The 27,067-nt window shown below is 54.6% G+C and overlaps 3 protein-coding genes and 2 long non-coding RNA genes across 9 annotated transcripts in view; 3 read left to right on the top strand and 2 right to left on the bottom strand.

The window, feature by feature from the left end:
- Positions 1–6,180, top strand: part of FRAS1 (Fraser extracellular matrix complex subunit 1) — a 146,780-nt gene extending 140,600 nt beyond the window's left edge. For 2 of the 3 annotated variants that reach the window (XM_082759237.1, XM_082759238.1), the window contains 7 exons: positions 609–716; positions 1,060–1,219; positions 1,945–2,061; positions 2,336–2,502; positions 2,829–3,034; positions 3,705–3,851; positions 4,838–6,180. In XM_082759237.1, the coding sequence (XP_082615363.1) occupies positions 609–716; positions 1,060–1,219; positions 1,945–2,061; positions 2,336–2,502; positions 2,829–3,034; positions 3,705–3,851; positions 4,838–5,422 (1,490 nt within the window). In that variant the 3' untranslated portion in view covers positions 5,423–6,180. Of the gene's footprint in view, positions 1–608; positions 717–1,059; positions 1,220–1,944; positions 2,062–2,335; positions 2,503–2,828; positions 3,035–3,704; positions 3,852–4,837 lie in introns of those variants that run through there. The other variant, XR_014317396.1, reaches the window with a different exon arrangement.
- Positions 11–5,054, bottom strand: LOC309877650. The gene is made up of 4 exons (XR_014317397.1): positions 4,931–5,054; positions 4,026–4,333; positions 2,309–2,413; positions 11–725 (listed from the first exon to the last, which is right to left on the bottom strand). It is a non-coding gene; the product is annotated as an uncharacterized lncRNA (long non-coding RNA).
- On the bottom strand, positions 5,069–17,130 carry LOC309877651. Its single transcript, XR_014317398.1, has 3 exons — positions 16,983–17,130; positions 10,697–10,860; positions 5,069–5,188 (listed from the first exon to the last, which is right to left on the bottom strand). It is a non-coding gene; the product is annotated as an uncharacterized lncRNA (long non-coding RNA).
- Positions 17,131–17,247: 117 nt separating this feature from the next.
- DCTN6 (dynactin subunit 6) lies at positions 17,248–19,642 on the top strand. The gene is made up of 7 exons (XM_082758552.1): positions 17,248–17,305; positions 17,959–18,023; positions 18,111–18,216; positions 18,328–18,416; positions 18,556–18,603; positions 19,043–19,185; positions 19,293–19,642. The coding sequence occupies exons 1-7, from the start codon at positions 17,283–17,285 to the stop codon at positions 19,389–19,391; spliced, it is 573 nt and encodes a 190-aa protein (XP_082614678.1). The 5' UTR covers positions 17,248–17,282; the 3' UTR covers positions 19,392–19,642.
- Positions 19,643–20,144: 502 nt separating this feature from the next.
- On the top strand, positions 20,145–26,408 carry RBPMS (RNA binding protein, mRNA processing factor). 3 transcript variants are annotated; one of them, XM_082759433.1, is made up of 10 exons: positions 20,145–20,262; positions 22,697–22,774; positions 22,851–22,889; positions 23,021–23,083; positions 23,511–23,661; positions 23,777–23,907; positions 24,303–24,372; positions 24,517–24,618; positions 24,945–25,642; positions 25,744–26,408. In XM_082759433.1, the coding sequence occupies exons 1-7, from the start codon at positions 20,200–20,202 to the stop codon at positions 24,363–24,365; spliced, it is 588 nt and encodes a 195-aa protein (XP_082615559.1). In that variant the 5' UTR covers positions 20,145–20,199; the 3' UTR covers positions 24,366–24,372; positions 24,517–24,618; positions 24,945–25,642; positions 25,744–26,408. The 3 variants fall into 3 exon arrangements, with proteins under 3 accessions (XP_082615559.1, XP_082615558.1, XP_082615560.1); XM_082759432.1 differs by having other exon boundaries at positions 24,945–26,407; XM_082759434.1 differs by lacking the exons at positions 24,303–24,372; positions 24,517–24,618 and having other exon boundaries at positions 24,945–26,408.
- The last annotated feature ends 659 nt before the right edge of the window (positions 26,409–27,067 follow it).

Below are 27,067 nucleotides of genomic sequence, written 5' to 3' on the forward strand. Positions count from 1 at the left end.
GTAGGTCCCAGGCTTTGGAGGGGAGCACAGGAGAATTTCTTTGTTCTGTTTTTCCATTTTCTTAGTTTCTGCACTGCCACTGCAGTCCCGATTTATTTACAAATATACCCAATACCCTATACCGAATTTATTTATTTATCTTTCTCACAATATCTGGAGCTTGTGAGCTGTGAACCCGTGCCTGCAGCCCTGAGGGGTATTGCCGCTCCTGTTGGCACCTTGGGTTTCACCCTGGCGGTGGTGATGCCGAGTATCCCAGAGGAGGGACACACAGGGATTTGGTCCTGGTGGGACGCTCAGGGGCTATGGCCAGGAGCACCCAGAAGCAGTCATTCCCAACAGCCACCTCGGTGTATAGCTGGTGTAAAACAAGGCACATTCAAGGCACGTAAGGGGAAGTTCATGAATTTGCTTCCTTAAGGCTTGAGTGAAACACGGACAATGGAGGAAATTACAGCTGGCACGCTGCGGGGTACTCCCAGTCAAGCTGAGCCTTTCTGGAGCTCTCTCAAATGCTTCTGGAGCTACCTAGGGCTGACAGACCTCACCTGGGGACTTGCTGTGCCACGTGGCCTCTCCAGTGACTCTGTTCTTGCTGCACCACACAGGGATTCAGACGGACAGCGTCCTTTCAGCCCGGCTGCAGATAATCAGGATCTACATCCGCGAGGATGGCCGGCTGGTTATCGAGTTCAAGACCCAGGCCAAGTTCAGAGGTGAGAGCACTGTGAAAATACAGATCGGTTCTGAAGACTCAGGCAGGAAAACAAGCCACGACTAAGGACAGCGTTCATGTTCAAAGGGAGTATTTCTGCCCAAGAGCCAGTTTGCTGTTCCTCTTAGGAGCCTCTTGACCTAGAAATACTTCCTCTAGCCAGTCTGCTACTACTGAAAGCTAAAAACTGTGCCTGGATGGGAGGGAGGCACCAGCAGCTGCTGCTCTGAGCAGGCTGTAAAGTTGCTCCTGGAGAGACACTTGGGATTCCCCTGTGCTGAGGTGCGCACTATGAGGTCTGCCAGTGCTCCACCTGAGCTGTCACCTCCTTGTCCTCGCCACAGGGCTCTTTGTGATGGAGCACCACAGCCTGCCCGATGTGAAGTCATCTCTAGTGACTCCAGACCACCTGGGAGGGATCGAATTTGACCTGCAGCTGCTGTGGAGCGCTCAGACTTTCGACTCTCCCTACCAGCTCTGGAGAGCAACCAGCTCCTATAACAGGTGAGGACAGCGGGCTCAGCTTCCCAAATCCTAACACTCTTCCTAAGTAATCAGCATGCACATAATTAGCAGCAGCAGAGCAGTCTCAAATCCTGGCCGGAGAGCACAATCCCTGTTGCCCTTTCAGCAGCCACAGACACAGCAAGCATGGAGTGTCCAGGAGCCAGCTTTATGTAGGGGTTCAGAGCTAGAGCACGCAGGGTGCTGCTGTCACTGCTGGAAACGCTGCTCTGTCAGTTGTGTGAGTAGTGGGAAAAAAAGCATCTTGTAAAGGCATTCTTCTATGAATTAGCTAATGTGTAAGTAAATACCAGGGTGACAGTATATTCAAGGTTGTTTTTGCAGTCTGCAAGTTAAAGCAGATTCACATTCACAACCCACTTAACCGTTAGTGCCAACCAACTTAACCTCCTTGGAGGAGAGACGTATGTCCAGAACTAGAAATAGTTAGTTCACTTTAAAAAAAAATAATTGTTTTTGTTACAATTTCTGTCTGTGACTGTTTCTTCTTTCATCTGTGCTCCTTGCACAGAGGGTCAAACTAAATACTGTCAGTCAAATTCATCCCTTCTACACTTGCTGGAATACACCAATGTTTCTGGGGTTGGGTTATGTCCTGCTTACTTTCCCTAATTCAAAACCCATGGGTGTTGGGCAAACAGATCAGCTGGGTGAATGGTTTGGAGCCTGGTTTGGTGACCGCAGTGTCTCCTCTCTGTTCTCAGGAAGGACTACTCTGGAGAGTACACAATATTCTTGATCCCCTGTACTGTGCAGCCCACGCAGCCGTGGATAGAGCCCGGAGATAAGCCCCTGCCCTGCACGGCTCACGCTCCTGAGAGGTAAGGAGGCACCATCGCCACCTCCGGACCCAGTCGCAGCTGGTTTGGGTTGTTGGCATGGTCCCAGGCAGCCTGTGACAGCAGGGAAATGGGCAGGGTGAGGGGAAACATGTAAGCTTGTGTTGAAAACCAGTGTCGTATGGGCTGCTGGGCTATAAAGAGTAAAAGCAGGATGGAAAAAAGGTAAAGCAGGTGTAACTTCAAGTCACCAGTACATAACTTCAGATGTGTCCAAACCAAACCTCACCTTTTTCCTCTCCTGTCCCAATTTCAGATTTTTGATCCCGATTGCCTTCCAGCAGACGAACCGCCCCGTTCCTGTCGTCTACTCCCTAAACACGGAGTTTCAGCTCTGTAACAATGAGAAGGTGTTTCTGATGGATCCCACCAAATCCGAAATGTCTCTGGCGGAAATGGATTACAAGGGGGCTTTTTCAAAGGGTAGGATTTTTTTCATTCCTGTTCCTGGCATGGTGCTGTTTTCAGAACTTCCATTCCTCTGGCAGAGGAGGGTAAAGCTCCGATTTGGCTTTGCCTCTTTTACAGCACCAGATGGTATTTGGGCACATCCACAGCCCTGTGATACCAGGACCAGAATGTGCTCATGGCAGAGCCTTCTGTCATCTGTACACGCACATGTGCAAAACCACAGCCACCTGCAGCTCAATGTGTGTGGCTGTCAGAGCACTTCTGTCATGGAGCTTCTTGTCACCGCCTTCTTGATGTCCCTTAGAGTTTAACCTGACTTGTTCTCCCAACCTCCCCAGGGCAAATCCTGTATGGCCGCGTGCTCTGGAACCCCGAACAAAACCTGAACGCCGCTTACAAGCTGCAGCTGGAGAAGGTCTACCTGTGCACGGGCAAGGATGGCTACGTGCCTTTCTTTGACCCAACAGGAACCGTCTACAACGAGGGGCCGCAGTATGGCTGCATTCAACCCAACAAGCACCTGAAACACAGATTTCTCCTCTTGGTAAGTTTTCTGCCCTGGACAAAGCCACACCATGGAGCGTTACATGTGATTGTGTCTGGATAAGTCTTGTCTCTCACTCACCTAAGGGACCTGAGAGCAAAATGACATGCCTGCTTGTGGGGACGGGCTGCACAGCAGGGAGCACTGTGAGGGGTCCGTACTGAAACAATTTGCTTGCAGAGCTCTCCTCTGCTTCTGCTTTGTGTTTATTTTTTCCACCTATCACAAACAAATTCTGACTACAAAGGGATGAGAAGGGAAATGGGGTGGCTTTTTTGTAGTTCCAGGCAGACACGGCCTTATCTTTACAGACTGGGTAACTTCTCCTCAGTCTTTATCCCTGAGTATTTCTTAGTCTAAAGAAAAAACAAATGAGGAAGGAAAAAATGGGTATACCAACCTTTAAAAATTCTCGTAATCTGTTTATACCATGGCTTGGAGCTGACAGGACTGGCAGCATATAGAGGATCTATTTATCAGCTACACAGGAATTCTCCTCTGCCATATAAAGCTACAGCTACCTCCCAGCCTGCATGCAGCTCTAATTGCATGCTTTCAAATTAACATTTGCAAATTAACATTGCTTTCCTTCACACTGCCACTGAAGCAGCCCCTGAAGGCTGTCTCAGTGCGTGATGCTGACAGCACGTGCTCCCGCTCTGCTTCCCAGGACCGCAACCAGCCCGAGGTGACAGATAAGTATTTCCACGATGTGCCTTTCGATGCCCACTTCGCTTCTGAGCTGCCCGAGTTTCAGTCAGTGAGCAGCATGCCCGGAGTCGACGGATTTACTCTGAAGGTGGATGCTCTCTACAAGGTATGTACTGAGTGATGGTGGGACACCAAAATTAACTGCTCTCTCCAGGACTTTCCAAATGCTTTGGGAATTACAGGCTCAGGGCCTGACACTATCTAGAAGAACCAAATTAATGCTAGGGTGGGTCTGGCAGCCTCCTGCAACACAGTGCCTTGGCTCTCCTCTCACACTCACCTGCAACAAGGTCTCCCTGAAGCGATGCGGACTCACGTACTTGTTGTGATCTGCATTTATAGATCATACTGTGGTAGGCCTCTCCTTGATTTGCCTCAGTCAAAACATGAGGTGAGAAATCAGAGTTCCTCCCAGCTGCAGGGCACATAAGCTGTGCTGTCCGTGTCTCTGGAGACAGGCAGAGCTCAGAGCTTGCAGTTCCCCTTCCGACTCATGAGGGCAGGTGACCTCTGGCGCGATTCCGGTCTGTGTGTGGAGGCTGGCTCTAGCACAAGCCTCGGAGGATCCGGGCTGATCAGGGCAGAAACCTGTGGGACACAAAGGGAGCTCTCCACAGAGAGCAGAATTCTAGATGGAGGCTTTTTGGTCCCTCCCCAGAGCAGCCCTCTTTTTAACCTGGTGACCACTGTCAGCTTAAGCGACTTTGTGGCATTCCTAGGATCACACTGTAATTTAACAGTGGAGCCAATTAAGAAGCAAACTCCCACGCAGAAAATGGAGACGAGGAGTTTGTTCTGGTGGTTAGGACTTTTTTCAAAGGACTCAGGAAAAAAAGATCATAAAAGGCAGCTTAGAAATGTTCCCGAATTAATTGCTGTAGTTGCCAAAAGCAGGCAAAAAGACTGAACGCCTCACCTGGCAATAAATATTATTGCTGGTGCTTATTAAAGCACACTGAGATTTTTTGCAGCTATTTGCATGAATCAAAAAAATGGGGAAAAAACACATCAAGTTCTATGTTTACCAAACCAGATCACTTCATCTAAAGCCTGTAGCGAAGGCTTCCTGTGTGCATCTCCCCTTTCTCACAGGTGGAAGCTGGGCACCAGTGGTACCTTCAGGTCATCTACATCATCGGCCCGGAGAGCATCGCAGGGCCTCGCGTTCAGCGCTCCCTCACTCACCGCATGAGGCGCAGCCGCAGGGACGTGGTGGACGGCGACGGGAGGCTGGTGCTGGACGACTCCTTGATCTACGACAACGAGGGCGACCAGGTCAAGAACGGCACCAACATGAAGTCACTGGTCCTGGAGATGGAGGAGGCCGTGGTCGCAGCCTCCTTATCGCAGACAGGCGCATCCCTGGGGAGCGCGTTCGCTGCCGTCATGCTGCTGGTGCTGGTGCTTCTGGGAGTCTGCCTCGTCACCAGGAGGTGTCGGAAGCTGCGGAGGAAGCGAGAGGCTGCCCGAGCTGCCCCGGAGGAGCATCCCCTGAACACCAAGGTGGAGCTGCCCAAGGGCACGGAGAAGGCGGTGAACAGCCAGTACTGCACCGTGAGGAACATCAACATATTGAGGGAAACGGGGGGCGTCTCCAGCCCGAAAGGTAGGAAGGTGAAGCAGGTGAACTTAGAAGTCAAAGTCCACAACAACTTGCACGACGGAACAGAAGTTTAATGGAGCACATACTTTTGTTTTCTAAAAGCTTTTTATAACTTGTAAAAAAAAAGACAAACACAAAAATGAAAAACAAAAGGTAAGTAAAACTATGCTGATATTTTTATACTCTCGTGAGAAAAGGAGTGGCTCTGGCTCTGTGTGATGAGCAGCAGTCCAGGCTCCCACTCCTCTGCCTGCGACCAAGCTCCCTCATCGCACACAGCTCGTTTGTGCTGGTATCTGAGCAGGGGAAAATGCTGCCACGGCAGAAGACCCCCGGGAAGGAGGCCTGAATCTGCAGCATGGCCTCGTTCAGCCCTCACAAGGAAGAGACCGTGGTTCCACGTGGGACCTGGGGGTGCTTTCAGCTATCACTGGGAAACTTGATGCATTTGTGGCACTGTGTTGCTGAGCCTTAAGCACCCCAGTGTGCGCCTGCAGCACATGGGAGCAGTTTCCACCTTCCTCGGGGCAAAAACAAGACATGCAACTTATCCTTGTGTAATAGCAGGGGAAGGGTGACTTGCTTTGCTTCTTAAAATGAGGCAAAACTAGACAGAAAACCCACTTGCAAACATGGTGCTCAGTATTTTGGGATCTGGGGATTCGTGTTGCCTAAGCCTCAGGCACTGGCAGCTTGGCTGCAGCCCTGTGGAGGTTTTGCAGCAGTGGTGCTCATGGCGGGGGGTGTGGGGGGTGGCAGGGACATGAATTGTCACACGGAGTGTTAATTGTCACATCTCACCGCACTGCAGAGTAAAGTTTGAGTATGAACCTCTCAGAGCGTGACGGGGGTGTCCTTTCCCTGCGCCTCCCTGCCTCCAGCCTCCACTTTTCCCCACTGCAGCACACAGGGGAGACCCCTGCCCATGGCATCCAGTCCAACAGGGCTGTGGCAGCAGAGTGGTCAGTGGGGAGCTCCCTGTGGGTCCCGGGGGGTGGTGGGGCTGTGATGGGTACCTGGGGGTGTCCTTGGCCCTTTCCTGCCCCAAGCCACTCCCCAGCCATGCCCAGAGCTGGGAGCTGCTGCAGCTGTGCCAGTGACAAGGCCGCCACATGTCCCTGCCCAGGGAGCAGCCAGGAAGGTGACTTCAGGCAAAATCCTGGCAAAGGCGACCATCTCCTTGGCCTTGGCCAGGTGCCTCCAAGCTCTGTGGACATCAGAGATGTGCCAGGAGAGCTCAGTGGGGGCCCTGACGATGAACAGAGCCAGGAACTGCTGCTGTGCACCCGGTTACTTAGCTACATCAGAAAGGTGCAGCTAAGTAACACGATCAACCTGAAGGGAGCATCTCTGTAAGAATTTCTCTGCAAAAGCTTCCCTGCAAGAACTTGATGTGAGCTCTCCCAGACCAACCAGACCCTGGTGGGGACACCTGGCTGGCTCAGTGGTGCGCATTGTCTCTGAAGTGAGACTTGTTTACACCATCCAGTCCTGAAAGCAGTTCACACTCACACCCTAACTTCCCCCCAGTAATCTGTGGGGTTCAAACCCTGGATTTTGAGTTGGTTTTCTGTCCTAACAAACTGTTCCCCACATACTTCTCTGTGTCCCTTTCCTGTGCTGCTTATGCTGCAACCTTAGAGGAGAATGGCACGCAGCACCAGTGACATGAATGCACCCAACAGTTTCAGTGGTTAGGTGAGATGTCCTGCTTTCCTAATGCTCCTGTCTCCAATTAACATGTAGCATTGTTCTGGAACATGACCACAAATCAGAGACCTCCGTGAAAATCCATACTGGAAACCACCACAAACACCTAACCCAAGTTAATCATGCAGGTGATTGGAGTTCTCCTTTCAAGCTCTACATTTGTAGATTGTGTTTTGCAGCTGTACACTGAGGGCCCTGTCAGAATTACCTGGAGTTCCCATACTGGAAGAGTCCTCTCTACCTCTTAAAGCAATTCTGTTCAAGAAGTGATAGCTGAAACTGAAGGACAACAACTGCTCCTGCTTTACGAAACAATAAAGTATCTGTACCTGTAAAAAGGCAGAGTTAAAGAATGTTTTTTCTCCCCCAAAAAAGACCGAGTTTTCCATATCCTTGTGCACACCTGATACTCACTCTGAATGCAGTTACACTAGTAGCACTGACAGCAGTGCAGCATGGACAAATGCAAGTAGAACAACCAGAAGGCTTGCTCTGATATATTATAGCAAGCATGCAGCACCTTCATTCACAGCAAAAGAAGTGTACCTCTTATTCCTGGTATCCAGAGTGACGAGACTCGGCACAGCAATTGTTAGCTAGCAGCACTGACAATCACCCTGTGAAATATTCTCAGCCCTTCAGAACCGACAGTCATATACAGGCAGGGAAAATAACATGTCCACTGAGACAAATGGCTCCAGCTGCTGCCCTTCTTCCCCAGGGGTGCTCTTAGTGGGAGCAGGCTCTTCATAAAGCCCCAGGCCTCTGCACAAGGGTTAAGTGGCTGCCACACATAGGTGTACACCCCCAGCAGCAGCTACACCGATGTCCCCCTGCCCAGCCATCCCTGCTGGGGGTGGTGTGGGCACCCCCCACCTCCCTTTTGAACCACAGAGGTGTTGGTGTCAGACACCCACCGCCAAGCCCTGTACCCCAGCGTCCCAGTGCTGACCAGTACAGACTGGTCAGGATGGCTGCGTCGCCTTCTCTGGGACCGGCTCAGGCAGGCACCACCAGCAGCCCGTGCCCTGTCCCCACCTCAGGCAGCAGGATCAGTGATCCCCTGCACACACACACACGACCTGTTGCTAACACAGCACTGGCAGCTCCACCTCGGCCCCCAGCTAAGCAGAGGGGAACAGCCCCAGCAGTAGATGCAGGGAGGAGGCAGAGAGAGAAGGAGAGACTGGAGGGAACAGCCCAAAGCCAGGCTGCTGAGCCCTGGGACCAGGGGGCTGTCACCTGCAGCCATCACTACCCCGGGGCAGAGGGGGTGCCTGCTTCAGGGCTGTGCTTCTTGCACATGCTTCCTTATAGAGCCTCCTGCTGTTCTTTTTAAGCATCTTTTCCCTTCGGGAAGCTCTTTAGTAGAGCTGGGGCCAACAGTTGTCTCCCCAGGTAGCAGACCTAACTCTACCACGCCCAGCCATCACACCTGAGGGGGCAGCAGCAATCCAGAGCCATCCCCAACGCTCTGAGCGCTCCCCAGCACAGCACCACACAGGCTCCTGTTCTACGTGCTGAGCTGCAGCACCTAGAGCAAGCCCCCCAGAGATAAGCAAGGAGAAAGAAAGGAAGGGAGTATTCAGTGACATACTAATACAAACTCAGCCAACAGAGACAGAACACACCAAAACTGGTTTGCAAAAAGACAAAAATAAAGTGAGGTTAAACCTAAAGACAAAAGAAAAGCAGTGCTCCCGCCACCAGGGGTAGCACCCACACAAGGACTCAAGGCAGCCCAACAACGTTGTTCAGACTAAGGCAGAAGAGAAGAGCAGCACCACAACATACCTGCTGACAAGGCAGAGAGCACTCACAGCACACTCCCTACATCTTTGGCATCTCTACTCCTCTGGCATCTCCATGGTGAGATGCCAGACCCCCAGCCAGAACTTAAATACAGCACCGGGACCAATGGGGAGGTGCGTGGGCAGCGGGGCCCCAGGTGAGGCCGTCAGGGTGAGGGCTGGATCAGCTGCCACAGCCCAGCAGCTCTGACATCTCCCTAAGTACTTAGTAAGGGTAAGTACTTTTTTTTTTTTTTTTCCCCAATACCACTGTGTGCACACACTTCAGCTTCAGTGCTTTCTGTCTGCCACCAGACCCGTTAGAGGGGGTTGCCCGTCCCCTCCAGCACAGCGTCCCAGGTACGTGTGCAGTCAGCACATGTTGTGTGAGGGATGGCTGAGAGGATGGAATGTTGCTGGCAGATGAAATCATTAAAATGGTTTCCAACTTCATACTGAGTGTGAGGCCATAATTTAAGTTGTAGCAGTGACTTGTGACTGCTTAGCCTGGGGAGAAATCACAGAATTGTCTAGTTGGAAGAGACCTTAAGATCATCGAGTCCAACCTCTGACCTAACACTAACCAGTCCTCCACTAAACCATATCCCTAAGCTCTACATCTAAACGTCTTTTAAAGACCTCCAGGGATGGAGACTTAACCACTTACCTGGGCAGCCCATTCCAATGCCTCACAACCCTCTCAGTAAAGAAGTTCTTCCTAAGATCCAACCTAAAACTCCCCTGCCACAACTTTAGCCCATTCCCCTTCGTCCTGTCACCAGGCACGTGGGAGAACAGGCCAACCCCCACCTCGCTATGGCCTCCTTTAAGGTATCTGTAAAGAGCAATAAGGTCACCCCTGAGCCTCCTTTTCTCCAGGCTGAACAAGCCCAGCTCCCTCAGCCGCTCCTTGTAGGACTTGTTCTCCAGGCCTCTCACCAGCTTCGTCGCCCTTCTCTGGACCCGCTCAAGCACCTCGATGTCCTTCTTGTAGCGAGGGGCCCAAAACTGAACACAGTACTCGAGGTGCGGCCTCACCAGTGCTGAGTACAGGGGGACGATCACCTCCCTAGCCCTGCTGGTCACGCTGTTTCTGATACAAGCCAGGATGCCGTTGGCCTTCTTGGCCACCTGAGCACACTGCTGGCTCATATTCAGCCGACTGTCCACCATCACTCCCAGGTCCTTCTCTGCCTGGCAGCTCTCCAACCATTCCTCTCCCAGCCTGTAGCTCTGCTTGGGGTTATTGCGCCCCAGGTGCAGGACCCGGCACTTGGCCTTGTTGAACTTCATGCAGTTGACCTCAGCCCATCAGTGCAGCCTATCCAGATCCTCCTGCAGAGCCTTCCTACCCTCGAGCAGATTGACACACGCACCTAACTTGGTAAATGTCAGGGAGTAAGAAAGCTCAGGGATTACAGACCCATCAAAAGCAGGAGTGATTATTAACTCAGCAGGATCTTAGACCAGCACGACCGGCAGTATTTCTGATGGAAGTGGTGGCTTTGAGAGTTCCCCAGGATATCAGAAAGACTCGAGGTGGGATAGTGTGTGTTAGTCAAAACCACAGAATCACAGAATTGTCTAAGTTGGAAGAGACCTCAAGATCATCAAGTCCAACCTCTGACCTAACACTAACAAGTCCTCCACTAAACCATATCCCTAAGCTCTAAACCTAAACATCTTTTAAAGACCTCCAGGGATGGTGACTCCACCACTTCCCTGGGCAGCCCATTCCAATGTCTCACAACCCTCTCAGTAAAAAAGTTCTTCCTAATATCCAACCTAAAACACCCCAAGACAACCCACACGTCCAGAAAAGGTGAATTTGAAATCAAACAAACTCACGGAGGTACAGCTGAAGGACTGAATGAGGACACTCTTTGTAGGAGAGAAACTGTAAGGAGCTCCCTGTTGTGCAGACTGTACAGCACGTGCCGAGGCGCAACCCCAGTTTTCTGTGTTCTTCAGTCTCAGAAGGAAATAGTGGGAAACACGGCGAAGATATTTACCTACAAGAAAATATTGAAAAAGTACATGTTAGGCATAAGCTGGCGATGAGCAAATTTAGTAGGAAATTAGTTTTTTCCGTAGGAAGAACAGAAGCCAAAAGTACCCCGAAGTGAGACTCTTAGGAAGCCATTGTGGCACAGGAATATTCAGTGGGTGTCAGCAAATAGACTCTGAGCCGTGCAGGTGAGAAAAAAAGCCCATAGTGGAAAGGTTTGTGTGAGTGACATTTCAAAACCTGGACCAGCCGGCTCTTAAACTCTGCATGGCCTCACTGCCCTTTCTCTCCATCTTTTATTAGATGAGACTTTGAAAGGAAACTGCAAGGGGGGACGCGGTACATGTAGCAAAGTGAGCCCAGAAGTTCAGGTAGTTCAGCAGTGTGTGTACGCGTGTGTTCAGGGTGTCAGACGTGGGGCTATTTCAGAACAGCCGAGTTCGATCTGAGAGCCTTTAGACCTTCATTACCCTGTTGTGACATTATGCTGGAAAAGGGGATTTCAGCTACAGGGAGACTGTCTCAGCGGCGTGGAAGTCCTCGATGCTTCTAAGCATGTGTCAAAATGGAGCATATTAAAAAAGCAGCCAGGCTGTCAGGTCTGCACAGACGAAGGACTGCTGCTACTGGAAGTGCGGCTGGAGCGGCTGTTTGGTGTTCATTCGTTCCTGCCTTTGTGTCTTACAATGAAAGATGCTTTATTTGCTCACCAAGGCTTAGAGGGGAGCAACCACATTGTTTCTACACTTAACCCCACTTCAGGCAGACCAATGCTAGTCTGTTGGTTGTACATCTTTGTCTCATTTGCAGAACGGAGACATGCTTCTCTGAGGGCTGTGTCCTGTTCTCCCTTAGTTAGTACACACCTTGACAAAAGTTCAAGGCCAGAAATGGGCAGCACCTGGAGACCCTCTGAGGGGTGAGGACACCCCTGTGGGTTCCACCTGTGCTATGTCGTTGGGTGTTCACTGCTTGGCAGCTTCAGGTGGTGGCAGTTAATTTACAACCTGATTTATGTCTTTCATTTATTGCTGTCATAACCCAGGTATTAATATTGAATGTCCTAGTTATGCACCGTAGGGATAAACAATCAGTAATGCAAATGTGAGAATTTAATGTCACCGTGGCACATTGCCTAGGTATTGACTAATTGGTTTGCATTGTATTTAGTGGTTAATTAGCCCTGGACATCTGTGTCTCCCCCTTGTGGATGGTTCCAGCTGGATTTCTGCTCCAGGTAAATAACCACAGCTCGCGCTTGTTAACCCAATCTGGGCTTTAAGCGAGGTCATACATCAATCACTTTTGTACCTTGAATATTAATATTCAATTGTTTATTGTTTATTATTATTATTATTATTAGTAGTAGTAGTAGTAATAATAATAATAATAATTATTATTATTATTCAATATATTGAATGTCACAGTTGCACATTGTGCAGACATGGATCAACCTAGTTTGTACTTCTTATATTTACATATTTACATATTAACATATGTATAAAAGAACTGCCATTGAGGTGTATGTCTAAGGGAACAAAATTTGCCCAGGTATATTATCGGCTCATCAGGTTTAAATGTCCTCAGTGTAATTGTCTACAGGCAGTTAATTTACAGTGGTCTGATTTTACTTGTGTATCTGTATATTGTGGATTTTGGGGGGATTGGGATTGACTAGTAAAGAGCTTCTAGGAAAACGGTGGAATATTAACCACTGTAGATTACAATAGAAAAAGTTCAAAGCAAAGAAATCCTGAGGAAAAGCCCCCTAGGATGTATACTAACACATTGGAGGGATATAGTGGTGTGAGAGGGTACAGAAAGTAAAAGAACTCTTATCAAATATTGTAATCAGTGGTGGCCACTTTATAAACTAGAGGATGGAGAGGAGTGGCCCCTAAATGGAACTATTAATTATAACACCATATTACAGTCAATGTTGTTTTTGTGGAGAGAAGGAAAACAGGACGAAATGTTGTATATTGATGTTGTTTCAGCATCTTGGAGGGAAAAGGTACGGAATTAAGTTGGTCCCTGACTGAGCCTTTGATGTTGGCATTAGAAAAGTAAAGGCTAGAGAAAGATAAAGGAAGTGTTAAAAGGTTTGTTGAAAGTGTTAAAGGTATTCGAAGTTGAATGAGCAGGGAAAGAGGATGTAGGAACGTTAATAGTTCCGCCTCAGCCTGAGGCTGAGATCCTAAAATCAGGGATGTTAGCCCTCTGGGGCAAAGGGATCGTGATGGTCCGAGAGAGAGTTGTTATGGAAACAGAAAAGCAGTTAACTCTTACAACAACCTGAGTTCATGTGCGATCTCAGATTGCCGATGGGACCGCTCAGGGAACTGTGGACAATTGCATTCCCCTGACTGACCCCACTGAGATCCTAATCATCCCGAAAATTATGATCGGTTAAGTGAATACTAAAATCTGGTTGAATTGGGAATTGAGAACATTATTCCTAGATACGGAATTATAGAAACAATTGACTCTGACCGAGGCCCTCATTTTGTCTCCAAAGTGTCTCAAGAGACTATGAAAGCTCTAAGAACAAGTTGGGAATACAACACTCTGTGGCATCCCCAAAGTGCTGGAAAGGTAGAGCGAATGAATGGTGAAATTAAGAAACAACTAACAAAACTTATGCTGGAAACTAAGGCTTCTTGGGTAAAATGCTTACCTCTTGCACTGTTAAACATACGGACATAGCCCAGAACTGATATAGGAATTTCTCCTTTTGAAATGCTACATGGTATGCCCTATGACTTGGAATTGCCACTTGACCACCCTCAATTCTAATTATGACTTGGAAAGAGACTTCTTTAACACCACACTGGGGAAGGCCCCTATGTTGTTTTGCTTACCACAGAAACGGCTATTCGAACTGCGGAGAAAGGATGGACGCATGCCAGCCGAGTGAAAGGACCAATCCGGGAAGGTAAATGGGAGGCAGCTCCAGGCCCTGACGACTTGAAGCTGACACTAAGACGGACTCAATAAGTATTGTGTATTATCTGTGTATCGTGGGACGGGGAGGAGGCCCTGTTTCGAAGGCTCCCTAGTAGGTTCCCCTGAAGAACACTGCTGCTGCCAAGAAGAACCGATACCTTGTAGTTCGCTGCAACCGAACTGACAAGCGAGGCAGAGAAGTGAAAACAGTGGGGGACTGAGGGGCCGACAATTTAAAAACACCCTGGAGAGATGGGCTCCGACCACCTCCTACGATACATGGGAGTCAGTATCATTGTTTTGGTCAGCTATGGGTCTGCGCATCCCCACCAGCCTTTTAAATGGAGCTTGATCAGATGGAAGGATCAATTCATCATCCAGCAAACAACAACAGCTTTGTTGTTTCCGCATCGCATTATGTGACCTGGTGTCAGTGCAGCCATGCTTTAACCGATCAGGATTTATTTCTGCCCAAGTTCTAACCTGGGAAAGGTGTACTGTAATTATCCAAACGCGTATTATTGTGCATACTGGGGGTGTGAAACCATCACTACGGACTGGACACTCGGGGCTGGTCAGGATAAATTTTTACAAGTGGAATATGGGCCGCAAGGTTGTAACCGACAAGCAGATCCCCGTTACAGGTGGCAAGGGCATGGTATAGGGTATACAGGAACCTTCCACGGAAATAAAGCAATTTGCAAGGTTCTATATATAAATATAACAAACTTGGACGATACTAGCTGGGTACTAGGAAAAATGTGAGGTGTCAGATTTTACAAACACAGAACAGATAGGGGAGGACTCATACTAATAAAAAGGAGGATGCTGATAGGCCCCAGGCAGTAGGACCAAATGAGGTATTGTCAGAAAGTGTCCAGGGAATCCAGCCTGTGGAAAATACTACAGTGCCAACCCTCGGCAGCCCTACGAGCTCAGGTAAAGCCGAGAATGATAACATAGCTGAGAATAACATATGGGGGGGTCATGAATGCCAGCTACCAATTATTAAACAAAACAAACCCAAATGTAACAAAACACTGCTGATTATGCTTTAGTATAAGGCCTTCATATTATGATGCTATCGGGAATCCTGGGGAGCCCACCCGCACAAACGAGAACAGCCCTCTACATTGCAGCTGGGGAAAAGACATAAGGGTAACACTAACACAAGTCACTGGAGGTGGTAGGTGTGTGGGCACGGTTCCTAGTGGGAAGTGTCACCTACGTAATATCATGGAGAATGGAAAACAATCAACCAAGTGGCTAATCCCAGCCAACAACGCTAAGTGGGTTTGTTCGTCAGTGGGCGTAACTCCTTGTCTATCACTAAAACTCTTTAATGCGTCTCGTGATTTTTGTATACAGGTGATAATTATACCAAGGATTCTATACCACCCTGAGGATTGTATGTACACCCAGCACACAGTGGCAAGTCCTCATCTGGAAAGACGGGAACCATTCACGGCTCTAAGTTTGGCCACCCTAATAATCCTGGGAGGAGCTGGAGTGGGGACCAAGGTAGCCTCATTGGTTAAACAAAATCAAGAATTTACTTCCTTATGCATTGCTGTGGACGAGGACCTGACCCAAACTGAACAACCCATCTCGGCCCTGGAAAATCTATCAGGTCGCTTTCAGAGGTAGTGTTACAAAATCGTAGGGTATTAGATTTGGTATTTTTTACAACAGGGCGGGCTCTGTGCAGCCCTGAAAGAGGAATGCTGTGTGTATGCTGATCACACTGGAGAGGTAAGAGATACAATGGCAAGACCCAGGGAAGGGTTGAAAAAAAAAAAGGAAACAGGAGAATGAAGCCCGACAGAGCTGGTATGAATCTTGGTTTAATTATTCACCTTGGCTTACTACTTTATTATCAACAATAACAGGACCTTTGTTGTTATTAATAATAGCACTAACTTTTGGACCATGTATTTTTAATAAATTGATTGCGATTGTAAAGGGACGTTTAGAAGCGGCACATTTAATGCTCATACGTGCCAAATACGAGTCAATAAGTACCAGCGAAGAAATCGAGGAAACATTAGTTCTTAGTAGCCAGGCATTGCAGAGCTTCAATGAACAAAATGAGTAACTAAAAGAAAAAGGAGGGATTGTAATACACAATAAATGTTTGCTCATTGTCTTTTGTATTATAAAAACAAGGAGTTCTGTTTGAGGAGCAGGAGTTGCGAAAGCTCCCTGCTGAAGTAAGGAGCTGTATAATGCTTGGCTAGAGACTATGAAACTTCTTTTGCTTAATGTAACAAAAAAGAGAATCCCCTCCCCTTCTCTCCTTCTGCATCTCAGTTGCCTCTTTTGTTCAAAGACCCTGCTGCAAAGCTCATGGAACCATCTCCTGATAAGTTGCTAACCTAGTGTATCAACATCCTGCCTTCCTGCCTCACGCTGGGCCAACATGACCAAATAAAAAAAGAAGCTGAACCACAATGCTGAGGAAGACTATGGCCTTCATCTTCACGACCACCAGAGGGACAGAGACGACCCCCTGGCAACAGTGCGCGCAGTCGCAGAATATACCAGGATGTGCTGCGTAATCCCGGAATTACCAAGATATAAAAAGGGACCCTGGCGGGGGTGAGGTGCGCGCCGTTGGCAAAGCCAAGACTCCCCGGCCACCCAGCGCTGTTTTGCTTGCTGTTGCTTATTCAATAAATTCCTTTCTATGGTTAATGCAATGCTCTCTGAAAATTAATTAAGGGGGCAACTTATAACAGTACTGATCTCTTAGTCCTGGACACCGCTATAGCTGGTGGACATGTCCAGCCCTTGACACGTTCAGCTTGTGCTTGTTGCAACAACGTGGGCTTTAGACAAGGTTGTAAATCAATCCCTGTCACAGCTTTAACACTGCACGTGTTGTGTTTGTATGGTGTAAAGCATAGGCTGGTTGAGAGCTCATTTCCTTAATGAGCTCTTTGTGCCTACAGTTCACGGAGGGCTCCAGCCCTGGTTACCTCCTGGCTGTCTCCAGCTTGTTCCAGTTTCCAGCCCTTGATGTCTCCTGGCTATCTCCAGCTTGTTTCTGGCTCAAGCTCCTTAGAGCTTGCGCTTGTATAAAAAAATAAAGTTCTCTTTTGACGAGGCTATAAATCAATCACTGCCATAACTCGAATACTAATACGAACTGCCACAATTGCCCAAATATTGCACACTTACGGGGTGACCATTCTGCACCGGGTACACCGAGGGGGCAGCGGAAGGGCAGGAGCACCCTTTCTCCCAGAGACCATCTCCAACACTTCACTCTGTTCGTCCTGGTGCGTGCCGTCGTCCCGGCCTTGGGGAGCCACCACAACCGGACCCACACCCCCGGGGGTGCCCACAAACCCGCTCCCCGCCCTGCTCCCACCCCCCCGGGCACCGCTCACCCGTCGCAGGGCCCCGGCCGCCGGGAGGAGCCGAGCGGGGCCCGCCCAGCCCCAGCCCCAGCCCAGCGCCTGCGCAGGCGGTGCCGACATGGCGGAGAAGGCGCAGAAGAGGTGAGCGCCGCCCGCTGCCCCCCGCGCCTCCCCTCAGGGCGAGAGCCCGCGCGCCCCAACGGTCCTAACGGCCGCAACGGCCCCGCCCCGCCCCGCGCGCCTCAGCCCTCAGCCCCGCGCCTCAGTGCCCCCCCGTGTCCCAACGGTCACCGCATGTCCCCCACAGCCCCCTCATAACTCCCAGCGGTCCCCCCGTGTCCCTCAACGGTCCCTCCGTGTCCCCCAGTGGCTCCCCACATCTCCCAGTGGTCCCCCCATCTCCCAGCACACCTCCCATGTCCCCCAACAGCCTCCCCGTGTCCCACTGGACCCCCCCGTCTCCCCATGGTCCCCCCATGTCCCTCAACAAACCCCCCACGTCCCTCAATGCTCCCCCCATCTACAATGGTCTCCTCATGTCCCCTAACAGCCCCCCCATGTCCCCCAACAGCCTCCCTATACCCCCCAACACTCCCCCCATGTCCCCAAACAGCCCCCCTATGCCCCCCAGTGCTCCCCCTCATGTCCCCCAGCACCCCCCATGTCCTCCTGTGTGCCCCATGTCACCCCCCATGCCCCGAGGGCTCCCCTCATGGCCACCACCCCGCACTGTCCCTGTTGGTGCCACCCCCGTGCGCTGCAGGCACCCCCTGAGCCCCGCGTCCCCCTCACAGCGTGAAGATCGCGCCGGGGGCCGTGGTGTGCGTGGAGAGCGAGATCCGCGGGGACGTCACCATTGGTAAGGACACGACACGTAAGGACGTGGCCGGCAGCCCCTGGTACCTCAGCGTCCCAGGGCACTGGTGACACCGGGTGGTTCCCGCAGGGCCCAGGACGGTGATCCACCCCAAGGCCAGGATCATTGCGGAGGCGGGACCGATTGTGATCGGGGAAGGCAACCTGATAGAGGAGCAGGCGCTCATCATCAATGGGTCAGTGACAGCCCCGCCGGACCGGCTGGGGTCGGGTGGGACAGGTCCGATGTCAGCCCCTGGCTAAACTGAGCTGCCTGGTAGTTAAAATCCGTTCACGTTACCTCACAGGTACCCAGAAAATATTACACCAGAAACCGAACAGATGGAGCCCAAGCCCATGGTCATCGGCACCAACAACGTTTTTGAAGTCGGGTGCTGTATCCTTGCCGTGCTCCTGGGGGTTCACCAGCCCAGTGCTGTGCGAGGGGCAGGGGCGTGCTCTGAAAGTGGTGTTGAGGCTTGCCTAGTGAAATCAAAGCAAAATATTTTACGTTTTCCTTTAACGCTAACCTGTAGATTCGCAGGCCATGAAAGTGGGAGATAACAATGTCATTGAGTCGAAAGGTGAGTTTAGGCTCACTGTCCTTGCCCCGGTCAAGGTGAGTTTAGGCTCACTGTCCTCACCCCGCTTAGATTTTTGCTCCTGTCGGTGCTGGGAGCAGGAGGGGATCAATCACCTGGCGGTAGATGTGCCCATGCTGCAGCTGATTGCATTGCAGAAGTTATACTTGCACTGGCGAGTGCCTGCAGAAGCCGCCTGGGCTGGAGCTGGGTCTGGCTGGTGGCGCTGGGCGGTTTGTGTGTGGGCATGGTGGTGCTGCTGCTTGAGGAAGTGCTCCAGAGCCGCCTCAGCTGCACACTGCGCCCAGAAGCCCGAGGCAGAGTTCGAAAGGCTGACGGAAGCAGGGCAGAGACAAGGGGTTGGGAAGCACCGTATGGCTCCAAGTGGGGCTGCCCGCGCTCGGCCCTTGCAGGGACTCCTCTCTTGTTCTCTCTCTTGCAGCATTTGTCGGCAGGAACGTGATTCTGACGAGCGGCTGCATCATCGGGGCCTGCTGCAACGTCAACACCTACGAGGTGATCCCCGAGAACACCGTCATCTACGGGGCCGACTGCCTTCGCCGCGTGCAGACCGAGCGGCCACAGGTGGGTGCCGCGTGGGGAGCCAGGCCGAGCGCCGCCTCCTGTCCCCCGCAGCTCCCCTCGTGGCAGCAGTGAGGCCGAGCCTTAATTCGCAGCCCACTTCTTTCCAGCCCCAAACACTGCAGCTGGATTTCCTGATGAAGATCTTGCCCAATTACCATCACCTGAAGAAGACCGTGAAGACCGCGTCCACACCTGTCAAGAGCTGAGAGCCTCCCGTGGTTGGTCATTGACCGGGGATTTCGTCCCATCCTTTTGAGCACTGCGCAACCGCAGGAAGCCGCTGATCTCTGCGTCCTTTATTCCCTTCTGGAAAACAAAAATGTTTTTTTCTTGCTTATTTGTGTCCTTTATTTATAGCCTGCTAAGCGTCTCAGCCCCACTGTGGATCTGTTGTCTGTCCTGCGCGCTAACTCGAGCATCACACGTGCTGCTTGGGGAATAAACCAGAACCGGCTCACCTCGCAGCGTGCTTTGTGATCCTTCCTGGCTGGGGGGGTGCTAATAAAAGTCCTGGGGGGCTGTATCAAAGCTGCTGGGAAGACAACCGAGCCCCGCAGCTGGGTGAGGGCCGAGGCAGCGGGACAGGGACAGGGACAGGGACAGTGCCGTGGGGCCCTGCTGCCAGCCTGGCGGTAGGTCCCCGTGGGGATGTCACCTTCTGCCTGCCGTGGGCAGCCCTGGCGGTGCCATGTCCCCAAACCTGAGGCACCCGTCCCTCACCCCACCTCCTCAGCCCTGTGTCCTGCGTCTCCACCACCGGAGATCCCCATCCCAAACTCACACCCCGCTCCCCCCCCTGCTGCTCCACCCCCTCCGCACGAACCCCAGCCGTTTGTCCTCCCTCCCCGCGCTCCGCCCCGCGTCCCCTCCCTCCCCAGTCCCTCCCAGTCCCTCCCCGGTCCCTCCCCGGTCCCTCCCCGGTCCCTCCCGGTCCCTCCCCGTCCCCTCCCCGTCCCCCCGCCGGCCGCTCGCAGCGGAGGTGCCGCGGGCGGGTGCCGGAGCGGCCCCAGCACCATGAGCGGCGGCCCCGGCGAGCGGGAGGGCGGCCCCGGCGAGTCCGGCCTGCCCGAGGAGGAGGTAGCGGCAGCGGGGTCTTGGGGCCGGCAGCCCGGGGAGGGGGTCGGGAATGGGAAGGGAGGGGGTTGGGGGTTCCCTGGGGGTCCCCTTGGGGTCCCCTGGGGGTCCCCCGGGGGCTGTGACCTTGAGCAGGGAGAGGGGGGCAGCAGGGAGAGGGGCAGCAGGAGAGTGGGGCGGCACATCCCAGCTGCGGGGTGGGCACGGGCACCCCACAGCCCGGCGAGCCGCGAGCAGGGGTGGTGTGGGATGCCGGGACACCGGGACATTGGGACATTGGGGCACTGGGACACTGGGGCACTGGGATGCAGCACCCTGCGGGACGCCCCGAGCATCCTCGGGGCAGAGCGGCACGCGCGGGCAGGGACAGGGACAGGGACAGGGACAGGGACGGAGGCCTTATTTGGTAGCACGGCATCTCCACGCACCCCGCTCGTGGCCCTTGTCCCCAGCCCTCGCCAGCTCGACCCTGGCTGGGGACAGCCAGGGTGGGAAGTGGGGACACGGAGGGCGGCCACGGTGGGACCCTTCCCAGCGCCAACTCCTCGCCCATCGCTGCCCCACCGCTGGCACCAAACCAGCGTGGGGACGGCACCCGGGCACATGGTCAGCCCCATGGGCGAGGGTCCGACCCCATGGGTGAGGGTCCGGCGTGGCAGAGGTCCCCCCGCGGCGGCGGGCAGCCAAGCGGCTAATCCGCTGGTAGAAAATTAAAGCGAGTGGGGCTGCGAGGCGGCCGGGGTTGAAGTAGGTGATTAAATGCCTGGTGAATGAGTCACCCGGCTCCTCCTGCCTCTCCCCGCCGTTCCCCTTCCTGTTAAAGTTTACCGGAGGAGGTTTGCGCAGGGGCAGGGGACCGTGACCGCGCCGGACATCGCGTGGGGCGCTCGGTGCCCTTGGGGGCGGACGAGGATGGCAGCACTGCCCTCGCTGCCGCCGTGCTCCGGGAGGTGAGCGCTGGCCGTGCACGTCGCCTGGCTGCCTCCGGTCGCTGCTTGCGTGATGAAATCCACCCTGGGCGTGCGTGCAGTGCCCATCGGGTCCCCTCTGGTGCCCCTCGAAGCATTGCCGGGGTGTTGGGAGAAGCAGGGGGCGGCGGTGGGACGCAGAGGCAGGGAGAGGTGTGCCGGAGTTGGGTTGGAGCTGGCTTCCCAGGGCGAGGAGCAGCGACCAGGAGAAAACCTTCTGCGGGACACCAACAGCCTGGAGGGGACAAAGCGGGAGCACAGTGGTGGTGGCCCCAGTCTGTCCAGGGGCTGTGGGGTGCAGCAGGAGGAGCAGAAGGGCTTCGGGTGGTCCCGCAGCCCCTGTCCCTGCGGGGAGAGGTGGGGGACATCTGCCACCACGTGCCCGTGGAGCGGGGTGCCGGCGTCGCTGTTCCTGGCCCGGATTGCAGGCGGTGGAGGTGGAGAAACGCTGCACCGTGGAGGTGCTGAACAGATGTTGGTGCAGCGGGATCGGGGCAAAATGCCTCGCCTGTCCTGCTTGGGCTGCAGGAGCCTCCCCACAGCCTCAACAGGGACTCCAAGTCCCCGTGGCCACTGACAGGTTTCCTGCACGAGTCACCCCAGACCCTTTGGGAAGGGATTTTGCCACCTCCTGCCCCATGCGGCCCCGGGAGTGCCACCAGGAGCAGAGGATGGAGGCTGAGTGCTCCGGGCTGCCTCCGCGCCGAGGCCCTGCGGGAGCAGCTCCCGCTCCCCATGAGGGCCGGGCAGCAGCTCCCCACGCAGCCTCTCCTTCTGCCCCACAGCTCTGGGGACGCCGCGTCCTCCCTCCCAGCCTGGCCTCCCCCACAGGCCTCCGACCGTGCCCTCCTTTCGGGGCTGGAAAGCCGAAAAGGCATGTTTTCTTTTTTTTTTCCTTGCTGTATTTTTTTTTTTCCTCCCCATAATCCGCGCTTTTCGCCGTCCTCGGCGAGCGCCGCGCTGCAATTCTGCGGCTCGAGACTTGGCCGACCCGCGTTTGAACTTTCAAAGAAAACAAGTCATTACCGCGGAGAAGCCGCGTCTTTGTGAGGCCTAATTTCGGAGTTTTTCTTTCTTTTTTTTTTTTTTTTTTTCCGGGGCCTTTATCTCTCCTATCTGCTGTGCAGCCATGGGGCTAAATTATCCGGAAAGTCAGGCTTGGGCGGGTTTGGATTTCAGGAAGGCAGCGAAGTGGCGGCGGGCGCTTTCTCTCGAGGCCGTGCACAAAATGCAGGCGAGGCCTTGGGACGGACGGATGGACGGACGGACACCCCTCCCTCACTGCGTGTCCCGGAACAAGGGGACGTCACGCTCGCTGAAAGCCCTTGACCCTTGCAGGAAGCGTTTTTCCCCTTCCCTGCAAGCACGGCCCCGGTCACTCGGGGCTCAGCGTGGGCTGGAGGCCTCCGGAGGCCTCCTCTCGGGCGGCGTCCGCAGCCTCGGGGGTGGCTGAGGCTCTGCTCTTGCAGGTGAGGACCCTCTTCGTCAGCGGCCTGCCCCTGGACATCAAGCCCCGGGAGCTCTACCTGCTCTTCAGGCCCTTCAAGGTACCGCGGGACACGGGGCGGCGAGGGGCGGCCGGTGCGAGGCCGGTGCGACGGGCGCTTTTCTCTTCTCTCGCAGGGCTACGAGGGCTCGCTCATAAAGCTCACCTCCAAGCAGGTAGGAGGCTGCGGGGCGTGCCCCACGGCTTGGGGAACGGGGAGGGAGGGATCCCTGTAAAAAAAAAAAAAAATAAAAAAAAAAAGGAAGACTGGGGGCACCCCTCACCCCTTCGCCTCCTCTCCCCGCAGCCCGTGGGGTTCGTCAGCTTCGACAGCCGCTCGGAGGCCGAGGCTGCCAAGAACGCGCTGAACGTGAGTGCCGGGGGGCGCGTCCCTTTGGGGGGGCTGCAGGGGCAAGGCCGGCGGCTCCCCGTCCTCGCGGGTCCCCCCGGAGCGCAGCGTGGCCGAGCGGGACGCCGACTGCCTAATATGGTGCCGAGCCCGAGGACGCCGCAGGAATGCGAGCCGCGGGGCCGCGCGGCGCTCGCTGCCAAGCGCATGAGGTCACGGCAGCCCCGGCGGCCTGCGGGGATGCTGGGAATAGTGTTTTTTTTTCTTTTTTTTTTTTTTTTTTTCCCCAAAGGGCTCTTTCCGAGGCGGAGAGGGGGGAGCGTGGGATGCCTGGCCCCTCAGCGAGCAGCCAGCCCCGATGCCACCGGCACCCGTCCCCGCTGGGGTTTGGGGTCCCGCGGCGCTCGCCCGGTGCCCGCCGACCCCGCTGCCTTCTCCCCTCCCGCAGGGCATCCGCTTCGACCCCGAGATCCCCCAGACGCTGCGGCTGGAGTTCGCCAAGGCCAACACCAAGATGGCCAAGAGCAAGCTGGTGGGCACCCCCAACCCCAGCACGCCCCTCCCCAACGCCGTACCTCAGTTCATCGCCAGAGAGCCCTGTAAGTGCGCCACGGCTCGGGGCAGCGCCGGCCCCACCGCTTGCGCCCGCTCCCCGCCTCCCCGCTGCTTGTGGGGGAGAACGAGGGATTAACTCTCCTTCTTCTTCTCTTGCAGACGAGCTCACAGTGCCTGCACTTTACCCCAGTAGCCCTGAAGTGTGGGGGCCGTACCCCCTGTACCCGGCGGAGTTAGCGCCCGCTCTACCTCCTCCTGCTTTCACCTACCCCGCTTCGCTGCACGCCCAGGTAACGCGGCGCGGCCCCGGCACCGCTCACGCTGCCCGGCTCGCGGCACCCCAAAACCACCCCCCGCCGCCCCGCAGCGCCTCGGCATGGGCAGGGCCCCGAGGGAGGGCGTCGGGGGGAGCAGCGCTGGGGGCTCTGAGCGGCTGGGACCAAGCACCAGCTGCCGGGAGGAAGAGCGGCGGTAAATATTATTGCAGCCACATACTTCCCTTGTCAAGGCAGCGCTGACAGGCAGCACCTGCGCTCCTTGCGAGCGGCCGTGGCGTCGCTCCCGGCTGTCCCCCGGGCACGGCCCCGCTCCCGTTAGGCGCGGTGTTTCCTCCCCACGCGGGCTCGGGGCAGGTGGGGACGCTCCCCACGCCGCCCACTCAGCCCTGGCCCCACGTGCCTTGCAGATGCGCTGGCTCCCTCCCTCCGAGGCTGGTTCTCAGGGCTGGAAGTCCCGTCAGTTCTGCTGAATGCCATGTGAGTGCCACCTCGCTCCTCTCGGGGCATCCCCAACCCGCGCCGGCGAGACCCAGGGAGCCAAATCCGCTCGGCTGGCCCCAAAAGAAAAGGGGTGCGAAAGCGCGCGTGCCCGGGCCCCATCCCCGCCGTGCCCTCCCGCAGGTCTCAGGTGTGTGATGGCGGCCGACAGTCAGTCTTGTGGGTATGAACGGAGCCTGCCGCCGCGGCTGCTGGGCGCGCTCTCCACACGACCGCAGTGTGCTGGTAAGGGACGCGGCGCTCGGCTCGGGGGGGCCCTTCCCGCGCCTCTTGTTTTCGTCCGGGGTAGGAGTTTGGGCAGCCCAGGAATGCCTCTCGGCTTTAAATCACCCCCGTAATCTCCCCTCGCTGCCATTCCGGCTTCCTGCCTTGGATCAACACCGGCCGAATTCCTCCTAAGCGCAGAAACTCGACTTAACTCTGCCCTGCCCAGCAGCCGCCCCTCGCCCCCTAGATAGCACCCGCAGCCCAGGGCAGAGTCGCCGCTGCCTCTTCGCAGCTTCGCCTCCTGGCCGGCTGCTTTTGTAACCTCTCCGCCTCTCTTGTTGCAGGCTTGAAAAAAGAAAAAGAAAGACAAAAAAAAAATCCTCGCACAAGTTTGGATTCCTCCAAGACTTTCCCACAGCCTCTATCACACATCTGCTCTCCTAGAAGAAAGCGAAAAGCATACCTAGTAATAATATTTCCCTCTTTTACACTGTATATTTGTAAGAAAGAGTGTGTTATTTCTGAAAGCATGGTTTGACAGGCAGTGCTGTAGCGTTTGAAAAGTATTTTCAAACAACCATAGGAAAGCAGACTACGAAAAAGGAAAGCGAGAGAGCAAGTATTTTTGTACCAAACCTTCCGAACAGGACAATCTTACACTGGGTTGGACCACGTCTTCTTGTGCTCGACTCCCGACTCGGCGTCCTTCGCAGCGTGCCCCCCGCCGCCAGCTGCACGGCGCAGGCGTGACGTTGCGGCCCGTGCAGGCGCTGAGGCGCGTGGCTCGAGGCGCTGGGGCTCGTGGTGCAGCCCGCCGGGGATCGGCGTGCTCCGGCTGTGTCAGCACGGTCCCCGTATGCACTGACAGTATTAGGGTTTTCCTCCCGGCCGTACCAAACACCACCAGGCAGGACAATCGGGAACTTCCGACGGCGTTTTTTTTATCGTAGGGCTGTGTTACTAGCTCGCTGCGCAAAGCTCCGGGAGCACGGTACAATGCTCGCATCAGGGATGGGCAGAGAGAGCCCACACGTGGAGCAAGGTGAGAATTCGCCTCCTCCTCCTCCTCCTGCCACAGCTGCTTGAAGTTGTTACGGGCAACGTAAACTGCTGTATGAGACACCGAACTCTCCGTTCCCCCAGCTGACTGCACGTGCCTGCCGTTGTGCCACGGCGCCGGGCTGCCCCGGGCCTTCAGCGTCCGTGTGTCCGTGCAGGAGCAGAGAGAAGAAGGGAGGCAGCGCGCGGGACGGCGAGCCAGCCAGCAAAGAGACTGCTTGGCGTGCTAGCCTCTCCTCCTCCTTGCTCCAGCAGGAATTTGGATAAGAAAGAGCAAAGCAAAACAAAACAAGAACTCCACCAGATTTCGGTTTCTTGCAAAAGGAGGCGCAAGCCCCGTCTCCTCCGACCGCCTGCTCCCCGAGTGGGATTCCCAGCCTCTCTTCCTCCTTCCTCGGGTTTCGTGGGCGGGCTGCAGCACCACGGCTGGGAATTCGGCTGCTGGAGCCGTCCGGGGTGGGGGCGAGATGGGGGGGAAATGGGAAACTGCTGCTGGGGCTGTCTGTGAGCGCTGGGGCTGGGACTTGAGAGCCAGGCGGCTCCGTGAGGAACGGCGCCCGTGGTCCCGGGCGAGGGCCTGGTAGCTCCTGCAGCAAACCGTTTCCTGTACTTTGGTCTGGGGAGAAGAGAGGAAAGGAGCTTCCCACGTTGTCTACTCCGCTTTTGGAAATATGTTTAAAGGTACTTTTCTATTGTAATTTTTTAAAAATAAAGCCAGTGATTACGATAAGTTACGGGCAGAGCGTGGCGTGCTGTGTACCTGGCGGGGAGCAGGGACGAGGCAGCCTGCGGGCGTCCTGGGGGTGCTCGCAGCGACGCTCCCGACTGCCGCCGCGCAGCTGCCGGCCGCCTGGCTCGCTTCGACCTCTAGGAAAGCTGCAAAGCCCCGGCTGGAAGGAGCAGCAGGCTCGGAGAAATGACTCCAAGTTTACAAAGATGTTATCAGTTAGTTTTTAAACCTCCTCGTCTTGGCACCGAGCGCAGAAGCTAAGCTGCGATTTTCCATGAGCTCAGCCACAGAAGAGGCAAATGTAGCCTAGAGACGACGGGCCAGATTATTATTTTTTAACATGCGGAGAGTTTTCTAAAACCGGCCCGTCGGCCCAACCTACAAATTCCTCCTCCTTCCTCTGCTCTGCCCCTGCCCTGACAAACGCTGCCAGCTTCCCAAGCCCCCGCCAGCAGCCGCACTCCTACGACACCACTCCAGGCGCCAGAATCACGGCTAAAGGGCAGGAGCACAGGCTGCGAGCGGCTCGGGGTGCAAGGAGGGGGCACGGTGTCACTCGAAACGCCCGGCTGGCAGGGCGGAGCAGCGGAGTTAAGCCCCTAAGGTCAGCTGCTAATCCTCCCACGGCCGCTGCGAGTCACAGCTTTCGTTTCCAGCCACCTCCAGAGGTTTGCTGGC

Source organism: Aythya marila (assembly GCF_965140915.1).
Source record: "Aythya marila genome assembly, chromosome: 4".
Taxonomy (NCBI): domain Eukaryota; kingdom Metazoa; phylum Chordata; class Aves; order Anseriformes; family Anatidae; genus Aythya; species Aythya marila.

Coding starts and splice junctions, on each gene's coding strand:
- DCTN6 (XM_082758552.1), top strand. CDS start 17,283: ATGGCGGAGAAGGCGCAGAAGAG. Junction 17,306..17,958: donor GCGGAGAAGGCGCAGAAGAG/GTGAGCGCCGCC, acceptor TCCCCCTCACAG/CGTGAAGATCGCGCCGGGGG. Junction 18,417..18,555: donor CGTTTTTGAAGTCGGGTGCT/GTATCCTTGCCG, acceptor GCTAACCTGTAG/ATTCGCAGGCCATGAAAGTG.
- RBPMS (XM_082759433.1), top strand. CDS start 20,200: ATGAGCGGCGGCCCCGGCGAGCGGGAGGGCGGCCCCGGCGAGTCCGGC. Junction 22,775..22,850: donor TGCTCTTCAGGCCCTTCAAG/GTACCGCGGGAC, acceptor CTTCTCTCGCAG/GGCTACGAGGGCTCGCTCAT. Junction 22,890..23,020: donor TAAAGCTCACCTCCAAGCAG/GTAGGAGGCTGC, acceptor CTCTCCCCGCAG/CCCGTGGGGTTCGTCAGCTT.